Source organism: Suricata suricatta, chromosome 11 (genome assembly GCF_006229205.1).
Source record: "Suricata suricatta isolate VVHF042 chromosome 11, meerkat_22Aug2017_6uvM2_HiC, whole genome shotgun sequence".
Lineage (NCBI taxonomy): Eukaryota > Metazoa > Chordata > Mammalia > Carnivora > Herpestidae > Suricata > Suricata suricatta.
In genome coordinates, this window is record NC_043710.1 from 16,233,379 (window position 1) to 16,249,361 (window position 15,983).

At 46.7% G+C, this 15,983-nt stretch overlaps 1 protein-coding gene across 10 annotated transcripts in view; it reads right to left on the bottom strand.

Annotated features, from left to right (window-relative positions):
* Positions 1 to 689: 689 nt before the first annotated feature.
* Positions 690 to 15,983, bottom strand: part of ATG13 (autophagy related 13) — a 50,367-nt gene continuing 35,073 nt past the window's right edge. For 3 of the 10 annotated variants that reach the window (XM_029915752.1, XM_029915751.1, XM_029915753.1), the window contains 12 exons: positions 14,683 to 14,723; positions 13,749 to 13,845; positions 13,322 to 13,420; positions 12,440 to 12,533; positions 8,710 to 8,808; positions 7,623 to 7,733; positions 7,089 to 7,225; positions 5,671 to 5,785; positions 4,989 to 5,066; positions 4,682 to 4,798; positions 4,002 to 4,130; positions 690 to 1,526 (listed from right to left, as the gene is read on the bottom strand). In XM_029915752.1, the coding sequence (XP_029771612.1) occupies positions 1,449 to 1,526; positions 4,002 to 4,130; positions 4,682 to 4,798; positions 4,989 to 5,066; positions 5,671 to 5,785; positions 7,089 to 7,225; positions 7,623 to 7,733; positions 8,710 to 8,808; positions 12,440 to 12,533; positions 13,322 to 13,420; positions 13,749 to 13,845; positions 14,683 to 14,723 (1,195 nt within the window). In that variant the 3' untranslated portion in view covers positions 690 to 1,448. The remainder of the gene's footprint in view (positions 1,527 to 4,001; positions 4,131 to 4,681; positions 4,799 to 4,988; positions 5,067 to 5,670; positions 5,786 to 7,088; positions 7,226 to 7,622; positions 7,734 to 8,709; positions 8,809 to 12,439; positions 12,534 to 13,321; positions 13,421 to 13,748; positions 13,846 to 14,682; positions 14,724 to 15,983) is intronic. The other 7 variants (XM_029915755.1, XM_029915754.1, XM_029915759.1 and 4 more) reach the window with 7 other exon arrangements.

Here is a 15,983-nt window from a genome sequence, read left to right on the forward strand (position 1 = left end):
GCAGGACTGCCAGTTAGGCTGGGGGAGGGACAGATGGTAGGTGGGTAAGGCTAGGCACTTGACTTACTCAAGTAACAATACCTATATAGTTAAGTCAGTCATATGCCTAGCTTCAGTTTCTCAACAAGGAACCAATCCAGCTAGTAAACCTCAGGGCGGTGTGCAGACCCTGGGATTAAAGAAAGGTGGTGGCCAGGCCCAGGAGGAAGGAGGCAAAGGCCCATAACCCAGCCCTGAGAAACAGGAACAAGTGCCCCCAGAAGGAGGGGCCCGTCCAGCCTTCCCCTGGGGCTACAGCAGGCACATACAATGCACTGTATGTGCGTGTTGTACACACAGAGTTGTACACATTTAGCACCCAAGACTTCCTGGGCTGCCAGAATGGAGTCAGTTACTCTGCAGAAGCTGGGAGAGATTCAAGACTCTCACCAGGAATATGGAGGAGTCAAAGGTAAAGCCTGTCGTCAGTCCAAGTGCAGCAATTCTGGGAGGTTCCGTTGCCCTCAGCCAGCCCTACTCTTGGATCCCACCTTATGTAAAGAGGAAGGAAGACCCTCACAGCAGCAACCCAGAACCTGAGGAACCTCCACAGGAGGAGGCCCTACTCCAGGAAGGGGCCCTCCACTTTCCCCAAGTGAAAACATCTAACCTCAAACATATTTTCTCTATAAAATATCTGATTTCTCTGAAAGTAATAAATATTTACCGTGTTTTATAACCAAGGAGCAGCAATAGGGGGAAGAAGGAGAGAAAAAACTTTTGCTGTGACTCTCAGTGAGAGAATCCTAGAGATGTAGGATTCTTGTTTCTGTGCAGCTGAGGAGCTGAGCACATGCAGCCACCAGGGCTGCGTGGGAATGGCAGACTTTGGAGTTCCCGCCACCTTGGGCAGGAGGCCTATCATATTGCCAAAAGTATAGGCACAGGGGCAGAGAGGGGGAGAGAGGAAGACACCAAACCAAAGGGGACAAGAGCCTGAAGGAGCCCTTCCTTCTTCCTCCTAGTACTGGCTCCTTCCTCTTTCTGCCCCCACACTATGCTCTGGGCCACCAGTTGGAATGTCAAGTGGTTGACAGTAACAGCAGGTGAGCAAGGGGCCAGCTGCAGGGTGGACCCAGGGTGGGGGTGGCAGGAGGAACGAGACAACAGCCTTCGTGAAGCAGTTGCTGATGGGCGGTGTAAGCAGAGGGCCCTGAGGGCCCTTTTGTTATAGAGCATCTTCCAATCTTCAAGACCAGGGGGTAAGTCCTCTCCAATGCTGTCACCAGGCTGGACTGCCACCATGGAGTCTCCAGGAGATGGAAAAACAGAGACTTCCGGGTCCTCGGGGGGACACCAGCCTCTCCTCCACCTGGGGCAGGATGAGGGATGGGAGCATCTGATGAGTGGGAGGCCCTGTCTCCTGACCACAACAAGGGGCGGCTGCTGGTATTCAAGGACATCAACTTTTACTGCAGCGTTTCTACGAAGGCATCAAATTCTCGGACATTCTTCTCGTGCACAGCCAGCTTCTCTGGTAGTGAGTCCTGTACCAGGAGAGGAGAGAAGAGCTGCTTATTCAGGTAGGGTCTTGAAGAGGCAGCGAACCTGAGCACTGGGCTGAAGGGAGTGCAGCACAGAGCTCAGCTCAGCAGTGCCAGCCAGAAGCACAGGAGATGCCGGGCAGTGGGGAAGGCACTAGACAGCAGGCTTGTATCCAGCAGGGTTTGTGGGGGCTCAGGGGCTTTGGCAGAACAGTCTAGAGAATCCAAGTGGGCCACACACTAAACGAGCTAGAGAAGGACCATGCCAACAGGATGACACAGAGAAACAGACATGAAGTGTCTCTGGCACAGATTAGACAAACACCTGCATAAAACCGTAGGCTTAGCATGTTACAAACTTAAGTTTACTAGAGGTTTCTTCATGGCCTGAGCTGGGTATCAGAATGCCTTGGGGGCATATGAACAAGGTAGTCCCAACCACGCTCCCAAGAGATTCTGACTCAGCAGGTCTGTAGTGAGGCCTACGAATCTGTTATTTACATCAGTTGAGGAAGGGGTGAGTTAGAGAGTTGAGAGAAAACAGTAACAGGAGAAGAAAACAGAACCTGAGGAGTTAAAGTTTAACTGCCCTCCAGTATCAAGTATTAATAAAAATTTGACCCTAATCTGGTGCTCTGTCTCCACTGATGAATTTACATCTGAAGAGTTGAATCATCACAGACAGATTTCCTGGCAGGCATGAGGTGCAGTTAAAAGCCTAACATTAGGGGCACCTGGGTGGCTCAGTTGGTTAAGTGTCTGACTTTGGCTCAGGTTATGATCTCATGGTTTGTGAGTTTGAGCCCCGCATTGGGCTTGCTGCTGTCAACACAGAGCTACTTCGGATCCTGTGTCTCCCTCTCTCTCTGCCCCTCCCCGACTCACACTCTTCTCTCCCTCTCTCTCAAAAATCAATAAATAGACAAAAAAAAAAAAAAAAAAAGGCCTAACTTCAAAAGCCAGGCTCTCTGGGATCAATGCTGTGTTTTGCCAGCTCAGTGCGACCATAGGCAAGTTATCTATTCAGTGTTGGCTTTCTCATCTGTAAACTGGAATAATAAGGAAAGCTACCTCTTATGATTGTCGAAGATTCATGTAAAGCACTTAAAAAATACTTGGCACCTAGCAAGCCTCGATAAATGTGAAAAATAATAATATTGTGACAGTATTGTTATAAGTGAGCATGGTTTTCTGTTTCAAACAAATCAAGGGCAGATATTCTGAGACTCCTATTCCTAGAGCCGTTCCTCTAATGTGGATAGAGACCGTGACATTCCCACCTCCGGCAGAGGGACCCTGACATCTTGTGGCATTACAGTAAGTGGCTAGTTGGGTTTTAAGAGGATGCCTGGAGACGAGCAAAGAGGGAGTGAGAGACAGCTGTAGGGAGGGTCAGAGGCCTGTCCTGGCTGGCGGCGTTCCGAAACCAAAGTCACAAGAAGCCAGGTCAAACCAGATAGGCCGAAGACAAGACGGCCAGACGCCCTGACCAAGGGAGAAAAGGTATGAAACCCTGCTCCCCAAAACATCCTCTTTCCAAGTAATAAATATTCCACCCCTGGTTAACGACTGTCAATAAAAGATAAGAGACCCGGGGTGCTTGGGTGGCTCAGGTAACTCAATGTCTGACTCCTGATCTCAGCCACGTCTTGATCTCCGGGTTGTGAGTTCAAGCCCCGCGCTAGGCTCTGCACTGGCCCTGAAGCCTACTTAAAAAAAAAAAAATGCTAGAGACCCAAACCCTGAAGTGCACAGCTCTCCTTTGAGCTTGCCCACTTTCACATCTGAAAATGTCCTCCAATAAATTCTTCACCACTGTGTCTGGTCCGTCTTTGAATTCTTTCCTTGTGACAAGACTAAGAGCCTCCAGCGACATCCCAGTGACAGGCTGGGTGGAGGCATCAGGGGCCAGGGGTCTTCCTAGTCCACCTGGCAACAGTGGCATGGGGCACCCAGGCATGCCTCTGCCCTTCGGACACAGGAAATACACAAAGCAGAGATGTGGTAATTACACTCAGTATCAGGACATCTGGCTAAACACGAGAACCGCTAGCTGAGTCAGGAATGAACTCTCTGAGGAAAGGGCAAGAACACCAATACTCAGGACCTCACGTCTCTTCTGCCTGACAAGCTGAACAGGCAAATACAAGAGCTACTGGAGCAGCCTGGCTGAGGGGCAGCAGCAAGCAGAAGATATCAGGCATCGAACAGCAGGAGAAGTAATGCTGAGCATGCACAGAAGAGGAGGAAGTCAGCATAAGCAAGTTCAAGATAATGACAGCCAGGCACAATGCAAATCTCAAGTGTGATCAACAGAATATACAAATCTAAAGTGTCTCTTTTACATAGAAGATGGGAGGTGTGGGAGTGGGTGGGGGGAATAACACGAAGAACTTCTAGGCCTTTGGAGCAGGAATCGCCATCAACAGAGGAGAGGAGGTCAGAGAATGGGTACGGCAGGGGAAGGGGTTTTCATACCAAGTCCTCAGCCATGGACTGTGCCCCGATATCTATGGAGAGGCTGCTCAGCTGAGGGGGATTCTGAAATTCACGATAGAAGGTCCCCAAATCCATCGGAAGAATGTCATCTTTAGAAAAAGCCGGTTTCTTCAAAAACAAGACAGACTCAGTTTAGCTTGCCTTAGATCACAGAGGAATATCAGGAGAGAAGCTATGAATGACCCTCTTCCCTTCCAGTAATCATCAAAGAAAGGGTTCCTCCAGGCTCACCTTTGGGAGAAGAATCTATACCTTTCTCCTCCAGGCAGCTGGACCCTACCCTCGTGATAAGACCCCTCTCCCCTGGGAAGGTTTATGTCGCCTTGCCTCAAACTCCTGTCCTTAGGAAAAGGCCATCCATTCAGGCAGGAACAGGACCTACAGGGACACCACTGGCAAATCCCCATTTAGAACTAAATCTCAACAAAACACAGGGCACAAATGCCTTCTTGTTCACGGGCCTTCAAATGTGTCCCCACGCAGGGGATGAGGGCAGGCTCCCCACATGAACTGCACAGCCAAGTGCCCACCTGTCACATCCCTGCTGTCTATACCAGCCCATCGGATCCCTGTGAAGGATGTCCTGCCCAAGTGCCCTGGATGCTTCTAGATTTATTTACCTATGGCAGCAAAGGTCAAGAAAGGTGATGGCAACTTACGAAGTCGATCATCACAAAGTCATCGTGGGTGTTGCCACTGCTGCCCCCACTTGAGCCATCAGAGTGCAGGCTGCCCTGGAGAGGAGATTCAGTCTCTGGGGAATCTGGAGGATTCACCTGTTTCAGAATAAGGTGGAGATAGGGGCTGGTTCCATGCACAGGTGCAAGTTATTGTTAATAATCAAGGGTTTTATAAGGGACCCAATGATGGCTGGAAATTCATTGAGCTGGAGGTCTGTGGAGGAAGAGTGGCTCGCCCAGTAAGATGACAAGCACAGCGCCATCTCACCATCAAAGCGGGACTCACCATGGGATCAGCATCCTCCAGCTCCAAGTTCTTGGGAGCAAACATGGCGAAGGGTATGTCCAAACTGGTCAGGGTCACCTGAAGAGACAGAGAAATGTCAGTGCCCATCCCTGCCCCAGCCAACAGGTTTCCCCAGAGGCAGCCAGAAGCCCGCAGATTTAGCAGATTTGAACACCCATGGGGACCATGCTGATCTCAGGTTCCTGTCCTTTTGGAGAACCCTGAATCCCCCCTGCCTCCCAACATACACTCACAGCACAAATGGGGAGAGGGTGCCCCAGGACCCCAGGAAGCAGCTTTGGGAGCCTAACCCACAGTGACTAAGTAACAACTGCTGTGCACTGGCAGAGCTGAGGAGGAACTTCCTATTTTGAGTAAGGCTGAGGCACTGACACTTCAGGGCAATGTGTCTGTACCAAATGGTGCCGAGTCTCCTTCTCCTTTGGGAGGCTTAAAAGATCACAGAACAATAGCTCTGAACTTCTCCTGGAGAGGTGTCATGGGTTCTTAACCCTCTTCACAAAAAGTTCTCTCTCTCTCACACACACACACACACACACACACACACACACACACACAAACTCTGCATGCAACAATTTCAGGGGTCACACAGACCCCAGGCTAAGAGCCCCACCCCTAAGAGCTCAGACATTCTCACAGGTGGCAGTGCCAGAAAAATCACCTGGTTGATGGGCTTGTTGACAAAAGCCCCCACTTTTCGGACAAAGACGGTTTCCAAGACATCATGGGGGGATGCCCGGCCCTCACTGCTGTTTGATACAGTTTCAGTATCCTCGCTGGAGAAGAAGAGTGTTGTTACTCATTCTCAAACCAGAGCAGAGCCTACTTAGCTTCCCATAAACCCACTGTCCAGCACAGGACCGGCCACCGGCCCACCCACATGGGAAATGGCGAGGAGCTCAAGGTGGGGAGAGCTGTACAGTCTAAGTGGATTCTGGACACCAGCCAGCAGCGAGGACCAGCACTGAGGAAAGGCCTGAGCTTTGAGGACATGCATTTAAGAACCCCTTACGTTACAGAGATAGGATCCTCTGTCTCCAGCTATTTCAGACATGCCCCAGGAGTCAAGGCTCGGAAAACTAGAGTGTAAAATGACTAACAGAATCTTCCTTTGATTATATGATGGGGGAGGGATATAAAAGGATGGAAGTTTGGGAAGGCAGGAATGAAAGTAATTATTTTTCCTGATGGATGGCACAAAAATATCTTCCCAAATAATTTCCATCCCACTCCACTGTGGGAATGAAAAAAAAAAACCCCAAAAATTTCTATTATCCAAAAGTCCATTTAGGATGCAGTGGGGCAATGCACGTCATCATCTCTGGGGCCTTGCAATCCAGGGAGGGCAGGGCAGGACGGCCTCTTCTTCCCACGGGAGAGCTCGCCGTGTAACAGAAAGAGGGGCTCAGCTCTCGCCCAGCCAGCCGTTCTGGGAGCTGAGTGCTCTCTGGCAAATTACTTAACCCTCCGAGATCCTCTCATCTTTGAAAGAGCAGTAACAGCAGTGACTTGTGCAGTATGGGGTTATAAGAACATTCATGTTCTACCTAATCAACGTCTCCTTAATTTGAAATCTACAGAATTAATCACTTCTGTGATCAGAAAAGACAAACATCTTAAAAAATTTTAATGAGGAAAAGCAGTTGTTTCTCAAGAATCTCCATGAGGTACTAAGACAGCAGAGAAAGAAAATCACTCCTAACTACCACCATGGATACACTGTGGCCCCAAACCTAAGGGTTACAGCAAACACCCTGCTCTGGCCCTCAGGAAACACTGAAGATGGACTCCAAGGGAATGAATCTTGGGGTAAGAGAAACAGCACATCCGAAAGGTCCTTTCAGTGGATGAAGGTGCTGAGAATTAGGCCCCTGCTGTTGGCTGGTAACAGCAAACCCAGGGCAGCTCCCTTACGCACCAGCTGCAATACGTCGAGAACTTTAAGAATTCCACATTTGGGACATAAATGTCAAGCCTGAGGCAATGGTGAAAAGCTACTCTTTCCTGACAACAACAGATGAGCACATGCGTTGGGGGGATGGGCCCCCGCTGGCCCGAGCAGCCGACACTTGAACCCACCTGCTGGATGGTGTGGCAGCACAGCGGGCCCCGTCAGAGGGGGTGTAGGTCGCCAATCTCTCCTGGTCGGCCTGAGCACCATGCGCAGGCTGGTTGGGAGCGAGGGGTACCCCACCTTCCTTCCCGGGAACCATGAGCTTTGGGGGGAAAATGGAAAAATACAGTGAATAATGGCAGTGTCAGGCAGGAGGGGAAACTCCTAGCCTAGCATCATGGTAGCTGCTTCTGAGCTTTTCCACCACCAATGCTGCCACCAAGTGGGCGGGAATCTGTGTCCTCTCTGGGACTCAGCTAACGAGACATGCACAGGAAGGACTACAGAGGAAAGGAAAATGAGGGAGAAAACACTGGAAGCTCTTCTTTCTGAACTCTGGGAGGCCTTTCCTCTCAGTCACCTCTGGTTCTCTAAAGTTACAGAAGAGCTTTGCTTCAGAGCACTTGAATAACACTGGCATCTCAAGAGGCCTCTCAATTGCCTCAGGGCAAGGCAGGCAGCACAGGGACCCCCAGGGTCCTCCCCATCTTGAAAAATACCTGGTGAGGGTGTGTGGCCTTTAAGCCAGCAGCAAACACTACTGGGTAAGCCAGGTCAGCTGGTCCAGGGCCCAGGGCAGCAGGCTGATAGGAAAGGCGAGAGCTTGAGAGCTAAGCAAGAGAAAAACAAAGAGGGGCAGAGGAAAGGAGGAGGAAGAACCAGGCAATTCTAGAGCATGACTAATGATGAAGACTGTGGAGTGGTAAGGAATGGATCCCAGCCCACATCCTCACAGTGCAAGGGGCCTGATGTAAGGGTTACAGACAGACCAGGCCATCACTTTTTAGCTAAGAAAACAGGCTTGTTTGCAGTGGGATTGAGATTCCCGGCTCCGCAGACTTCCAAAAGCCTCAAATGAGTCCCCTGGCTCCCTTTTCCCAGGGGCTCAGCTAACTGTTTAGGTTTCTAGCCCAGCAAACCGTGGGACACGAGCCCAGGCAGAACTTGCAGCCAATCATTGGTTTCTCCCAGGTCATTCTATTTTCTCCTTTGTCCTTGAGGTCCCTTTGAAACAGAAGGCATCATCTCTAATCACACCCTGTATCACCCCTCGGTATGAGAGGGTTCCTATTTATATTAAAAAAAAAAAAAGACACTCTTGGATTGTTTATTTGGAAATAAGATATAAATAACTCCATGTATTTTTTACATCAATGGCAGGAGGATGGGCAAACAAGAAATCCTATTTTGGGCTGCTGTGCTATGGCTGCGTCCTGCTAAGAATCAATTACCAAGCCTCAAATAACCCCTAGAACACTTGGGAACATTTAAATAGCTATATCCTGTACTTTATTTATAATTTTTAAACGAAAAGATGCCGAGGCGCCTGGGTGGCTTAGTCGGTTAGGCATCCGACTTTGGCTCAGGTCATGGTCTCACGATTCGTAAGTTCAGGCCCTGTGTCAGGCTCTGTGCTGACAGCTCAGAGCCTAGAGCCTGCCTCAGATTCTGTCTCCCTCTCTCTCTGCCCCTCCCCTGGTCACACTCACATTCTCTCTCTCTCTCAAAAAGAAACAAACATTAAAAAATGTTTTCAAATAAAAAGATGCGATCTGATTATATCCCCTTCTCCCAGGATGGACTCACTTGATGGGAAAAGGCCAGTCCTGCCATGGGGACCCTCAGAGTGTCCGTCACCACAGGAGTAGGGGTCTGAAAATGTGCCTTTGTGACAGTAAACACACACTGTGCACAGATACACACAGAGACAGGAGAAACAAAAAGAAAAAAAGAAAAGGGACTTGAGAAAGAAGTGAAAAAAACTCTGGAAGGGACAGCAGCAAGAGAGGCTGAAATGCACACTGGAAGTCGGGAGGGAAGCAGAGACAGAGTTGCACAATTGACTTCCTAAAAGGGCAGCCTGAAGGATCTGAAGAAGAGACATTTGTCCCGGTGCGGGGGGGGGGGGGGGGGGGGGGGGGGGGGGGGGGGGGGGGGGGGGGGGGGGGGGGGGGGGGGGGGGGGGGGGGGCGGCGGCTCCACGGCATGTTGTCTCCTTGATGAGCAGGTGAAAAACAAAGCTGAGTGAAGGTGGCTTGACGTGGCAAAACAGGGAATCCTTCACCAAGCGTTAGTGTGTCTTTAGTGAAAAGCAGGTGGAAGGGTGTTAGAGATGGTCTGCAGCAGGAAGGGCCTGAGAACAGGTGGAGGGCATGCTGAAGATGAATGAAGATGCTGAGGTTATGATGCTTAGACTGAAGGCCTTTTGCTGGGGACCCAGATTCTGCAGGAACAGGTTTAAACAACTGACATTTGTTGGCTGGAACTTGAGGATGCTCAGGTGCCCACCTGCATACCTTATTATACCATCCCAGGCAGGATGAAGGGCTGTGTACATGTGTGTGTGTGTGTGTGTGTGTGTGTGTGTGTGTGTGTGTGTGTCTGTTTTATAGTCCCAGATGAAGGAGAACTTGAGGCAGTAAAAGCTGGAGCACTTTCAAAACTCTTAGATTTCAAAACCAATTATGATTACTTTCTGTCTTGCTGTTCCATGTCTTACCAATTAGCTAGCCAAAGCTTAGAACTGGAAGTTGGACCTGAAATCACAGTAGCAGGTTCAGGGTCACAACACTTTCTTGACTCAACTCTGTGCCCACATGACACAATGGTCTTTGTTTTGTTGGGAAAACACAGATTAACATGCATTTACTGGAATCTAGCAACAAGCTCAAATATAAGTCATTGAACAATTAAGCAATTCCCTAGGTTAAATCAAAGAAGAAACTATTTCAATATTTACAGGAATGATCTGCTAGCAAATGATTTTCTCTCTCTGTTCTACCATTAAGGTTCAAAATGAATACTGCTGCACCAAACTGTACCAGCCTTGACTAGAGGTCCTCGGAGGGTAGTGACAGGGTCACCCATGGGATGCTCAGTGTTGATAAGATCTTGTCATGATCTACTTTCAAACTGTGATAAGACACAGCAGGCGACTGATACCATGAGAAAGACAGGCTCCTCTTACACAGGTCAACAAACTGCAAACATGAGATGCAGGGACAACTTAGCTTCCCCTCACTTTTGGGGTCAGGTCAAATTTCCACTGTATCCAAGAAACAGACAAACTGATTTGTTAAGACCCAACCCTACCATCCTCTTATCTTCCAGGTCATAACTTAATTTATTGTTCATGAATTTATAATTTGTACAATAAAATAAAACTTCAATGGATACTAAACTTGGCATATTCACATTCTGATTATCTAAAAAAATAATCTACTTCCACTAATGTGCTCTGGTGGGGCTTTCCCCTCTTTTTTGGTCTGTATTGGTCTATGTCGGTAAATGTTCCAGAAGCTGCCCCCTCCCAGAGCAATGGTGACACTCATGCCTACATATGTTTGTGGGGGGAAGGGAGTAACAGTTCTCAGCTCCCCAAACCATACTGTCTAGGTGGGTTTACAAGAACCTCCTTAACTCTAAATTGGAACAACAGAAATAGTAGTGACCCAAGGATTTTGTAATTTCCTTCCCAGATATTAAGCTGGCTTTTGTGTCTAACTTCTGCTTTTGAAACAGTTTAGAATCATAATTTTAACCTAAGATCTCCTAAAAACTCAGAATGAAATAAATTTAAATATTTCCTTCCTCCCTCCCTCCCTTCTTTCCTTTTTGAGAGAGAGAGAGAGGGCGAGCAGGGGAGGGGCAGAGGGAGAGAGAGAATCTTAAGCAGGCTCCACACTCAGTGCCTCTAAATATTTTAAGTAAAAGACATATGGGGTCCCTGGGGGGCTCAGTTATCTAAGTGTCTGACTTCAGCTCAGGTCATGATCTCATGGGTTCTGAGTTCAAGCTCCACATCAGGCTATCTGCTGTCAGCATGGAGCCTACTTTGAATCCTCTGTCCCCCTCTCTTTCTCTGCCCCTCTCTGGCTCACATTGTCTCTCTTGCTCTCTAAAAAATAAATACACATTAAAAAAAAAAAAAAAGAATGGTTAAAAAAAAAACCCCACAGAAAATAAAAATTTATGTATGCATAGTGAATTAATTTGTTGCGCTCCCAAAATAAAATGGTGAAATGCGAAGGTGCCTGGGTGGCTACGTCAGTTGAGTATCTAACTCTTGATTTAAGCGCAGGTCATGGTTCCAGGGTTGGGGGATCAAGCCATGCATGAGCACTCCATGGTCAGCGTGGAGCCTGCTTAGATTTTCTCTTTCTCTCCCTCTGTCCCTGTCCCCCACTCATGCTCTTTCTCTAAAAAAACCCTAAAAATATCAACCGATGAAATTTAAAATTAAAAAAAAGATGGTGAAAGGCGATCATCTGGGACTAATTTAGAGGAACATAGAACCGAGTTAGGTCTAACGTGAGAGTCAGAGGAGGGGAGAGCGACAGAGACAATGAGCAGGCAGATCAGCAAGCTGCAAGCCATGAGGTGGGAGATGAAAGAGTCGGGGTGGAAGGGAAGAAACGCACCCTGAAGTTCAGTCATCTGGCAACAAACAACTGCTTAGCTGAAGGAGACTTGGTACCACATACATTATACAACAAGGCCACGCAGGCATGGCCGCGTGGGGAGCTGGGAACACTGGAGCCTGTGTTTCACTGAAACTGGGTTTGACACTGAAGATGGACTCAAGCGGAAAAGTTAATGGTTAAAAATGTTCAGAGAGAGGCATCTGGGTAGCTTAGCTGGTTAAGTGTCCAACTCTTGATCTCGGCTCAGGTCATGATCTGATGGTTCGTGAGATGCAGCCCCGCAGTGGGCTCTGCACTGACATCACAGAGCCTGCTTGGGATTCTCTTTCTTCCTCTCTCTCTGCCCCTCCCCTGTACTCATGCTCTCTCTTTCTCTCAAATAAAAATTTAACAACAGCAAACATGTACAGATAAAGAATGCAGATAGCCAGAAATCTGTGTCAACTATTACAAAAACTGACCTGCTGCTTCTTACTGGCATTTTATGCTAAATAATTATTGGCTCTTTCTGTGCTCTTTCCATTATTAGGAACTATATTTACCACTTCAAAAGTGAAGTGGCTACCAAATTAACAAGTGTAGGGTAGAATCACTCTCTGGTATTAAAATGCATTTGGAATGCTGTGACTGATTTTCTGGGGAATTTTAAGATGTCTCCTGGAAGGTAAAGGTTACATGTAATCTTATGGGTTAAGAATGGTTACAGATTAGAAACAGTGTAATATTACCTGCTGGATAAGAAGGCTCTCCCTCACCTCTCAAAGTAACCACCTGGACCAATCACCACCACCACCACCACCACAAGGGACTGTATCTAAACTCTGACGGCATTTCATAAGCCCCGGTATATGTACTCAGTAACTACAGCCACCCCAGAACCTGTTTCCTCCTACCTGGGATGGAGGGGAGGTGGAAAAAGAGGTGGTACACACTTCTTGAGAGTCTTCCACGGAAGGGTATGTCACTCCAGTGTCCTCACCAGCAGCTCTATGACAGGGGGGAAATAAATCATAAATTTTACTGCGATGGCAGCTGATTTCAGAAAGGACACATAGGGAGCTTAGATAAGGATGCAAGTAGTGACAAGAACTGTTTTAGGCAGAGTTCATTATGGCAAGAGAGGCATGTTGAGTCCCTGATAATTTCAAATATTTAGAGGTTGAGCAAGCCTTTTATTTTTAACCCAAACACTTTACCTGACATATCATTTGAGAATATTTTCTTAAGCCTGACCAGTGTTGGAGCAAAGAATTGTTAGCAATGGAGATGCAGTGAAACAAAAGACTAGACTCAAAGGATGAACTTATTTCCACCTTCAAAAGTCCTTCCCATAAAGGCAGTATCCTTCCTGATACACATCTGTTCCAACCTCTACAGAATTCTGTTTTCTGGAAGTTAGGCCTGAAGAATTTGATTCTAATGTATGACTAGTTATGCCAATGATGACCAGAAAACCATCTAATTTGTGAAGGATGTTCTATTAATTACTGCCACTTTTGTAGTCTCTAAGGAAAATCAAATTCAAAGTCAAATCACTATCATCAAGATCCAAAATGTCCAAGAATGTTCTGAGGTAGCCTGTATATCCCAAGTCTTGGTGTGCCTTACAGGTAGCAGCAAGAAGGGAAGCTAAGCACTCCATTTCTCTCCATGTGGGGTCTCCATCACTGCCCCTGCTCACTGATGCAATGCTGATGAAAGTGCACTGTGCACCTGTGCAAGATGAATGCTTCTCCCTAGCTGCAGTTTGGGAAAGCACCTTTCACATTCCTCACCTGTAATTGCAGGGATGCATGGGTGAGGAGCTGGGATAGGGACGGTCCACGAAGTGATCAATGATAATCCCCATGATAGGCGGGGTCCTCTCAAATTGCCTGGAATGCAGTAAGCAGATCACAGTATTTGTTAGAATGCCTTGCCAGCCCCCCTGACGTTTCCAGAGGACCCCTCACCTTATATCTATTGGCAGGAATCATCAGAGCCTTATCTGTTGTGTCCCTAAATACAAACCACAACTCTACATTAGTGGACACACTCAGATTCTCCAATCTGGAAACTGGGCTCTCTCTTCAGACGGGGGCTGATTTCAGCACTGGCAAAGCTGAACTGTAGGCTTAGCCATGGAGTTTGGGGAAAAGACAAACTTTAATATCTTTAATATCTTTGGAAGAACTCCATTGGGTTCCAAGGCTCTTTCCTCACCTGGTGGACATAAATGCCAAGTTAATTCTGTAAGCACAAGAAAGAGTGATGGTGCCCACAGGGGTTCCTACTGTCCCAACACGCACTGTCTGGAAACCTAGGAGAAGACATAAATAATTAGCTTTTCCCCAGAGGATACTGACACCATCCCCAGTCTGTCTTTCCCTGAATCATTCAGCCTATCATACAATCTCTGGCATTATCTAATTTGTCCCATGAGTGCAGCTGCCTCAATTTCTTTTATATATATATATATGTAAGATATTTTATATGTATATATATATATATATATGAAAGTATATACATATATATTTATATTTATATTTTCCTTTTGGTTCATTTTATGTTGACCTAATACTAGAAGGGAAAACAGCATTCCATTTACAGATAAACCTACCTTCAAAGAGGCAAAACAACTGAAGTTTGAGCAAGTCCTAGCCAACCTGGCCCAAATGTATCATGTGCCCAGTGAGACAGTAAAGGGCCCTTGGGGATTGTCACACGAACAACACAGTTTACGTAGGTGCAGAAGTAACTGCACTTCTATTCATGTTCCCACCCAGCACTAAGTATAGAAAAGAGCTGGGGCCGTGCAGGCAATACTTCCAACAAAGCTTTCCAGGTTTTCTTGGTTTCATTTCCAGTTTTTCAAAACTGCTTATATGCATCAGAAACATTTAACACCTCATTGTAGAACATTAGGGAAACAGACAATAGTATAAAGAATAAGAAAGAATACTGAGTTACTAGAACTTTGGGGGAAATTATTCATTCATTCCCTGGCAGCTCTTTGAACCACTGATCTGACTTTTCCTTACTTATATCACACACACTAAAATCACCAGCTACATATTACTACAGGCAGCATCCACACGCATCTCTGAAGTCCGGAGGGCTCTGAACACTAAAAGTGCTTTTCAACCTTGATACATACCTTCTCCTAAACCATTCAGCTGCACTTCCCCGAAATATATCCTTAAGAAAGAAAGAAAAGGAAATGATTCTTTATTCTAAGGGCCTCTACAGCCAAAACACCTAGAAACAAAATAAAACAAAGTCTTCTTTTCTCATCTGCATGAACACCTCTCTTAATGGAGCAATAATATTATTATGTCAATTAAGCTGCAGGCACAGGTATGTGAACGGGAAGAACCGGTTAAGCAATGGGAAAAACAGGGGCGCCTGGGCGGCTCGGTCAGTTAAAGCACTCGCTCGACCTCAGCTCAGGTCATGATCTCACAGCTCAACTCCGGGGTTAGAGCCTGCGAGCCGAGCTCAGCTCAGAGCCTGGATCCTTCTTCAGATTCTGGGCCTCCCTCTCTGCCCCTCTCCCACTCGTGCTCTCTGTCTCTATCAAAACAAATACGTTTTTAAAAATGAGGAAAATATTAAGTGGCATCCACAATTTCAGTTTCTTCTTCCAGCTCCTGCAATGTATTTATTATACTTTTTTAATGTTTATTTTTGAGAGAGACACAGAGCATGAGCAGAGGAGGGGCAGGGAGAGAAGGAGACACAGAATTCAAAGCAAGTTCCAGACTGAGTTGTCAGACAGAGCCTGAGACAAGGCTTGAACTCACAATGTGAGATCATGACCTGAGCTAAAGTCAGATACTTAACCAACTGAGCCACCCAGGCTCCCCTCCTGCAATGTATTTTTAAGTATAACTAGTGGGAAATAAATAATATAGAAATAAGGCTGACAAATAGATCTGGAAGTACTATTAAAAAGTACTAGATTTTTTTTAAGGTATGTTCAACATATAAGATTATATTAGTTTCAGATGTAAACATAATGATTAAATATTTGTTTCATTACAAATTGATTATCACAGTCTAGTTAATATCCATCACCAAACAGACAAAAGCTTTTTTCCTTGTGATGAGAAGACTGAAGATCTTCTTTCTTAGCAACTTTCAAATATGCGATAGAAGGTACTAGATTTTGAAGAGTGGTGTTCAATTAATGGGGTCTCGCCATGCTTGTCACAAGTCATTCTAAAGTTAATAAATTAGAAAAGCACGGGGCGCCTAGGTGGCTCAGTCAGTTAAGTGTCTGATTCCTGATTTTAGCTCAGGCCATGATCTCACAGTTTGTGAGTCCAAGCCCCATACTGGGCTCTACACTGACAGTGCTTCAGATCTTCTGTCTCCCTCTCTCTGCCCCTCCCCAGATCACACAATCTCCCTCTCTCTCTCTCTCTCAAAAATAAATGAACTTAAAAAAAAAAAAAA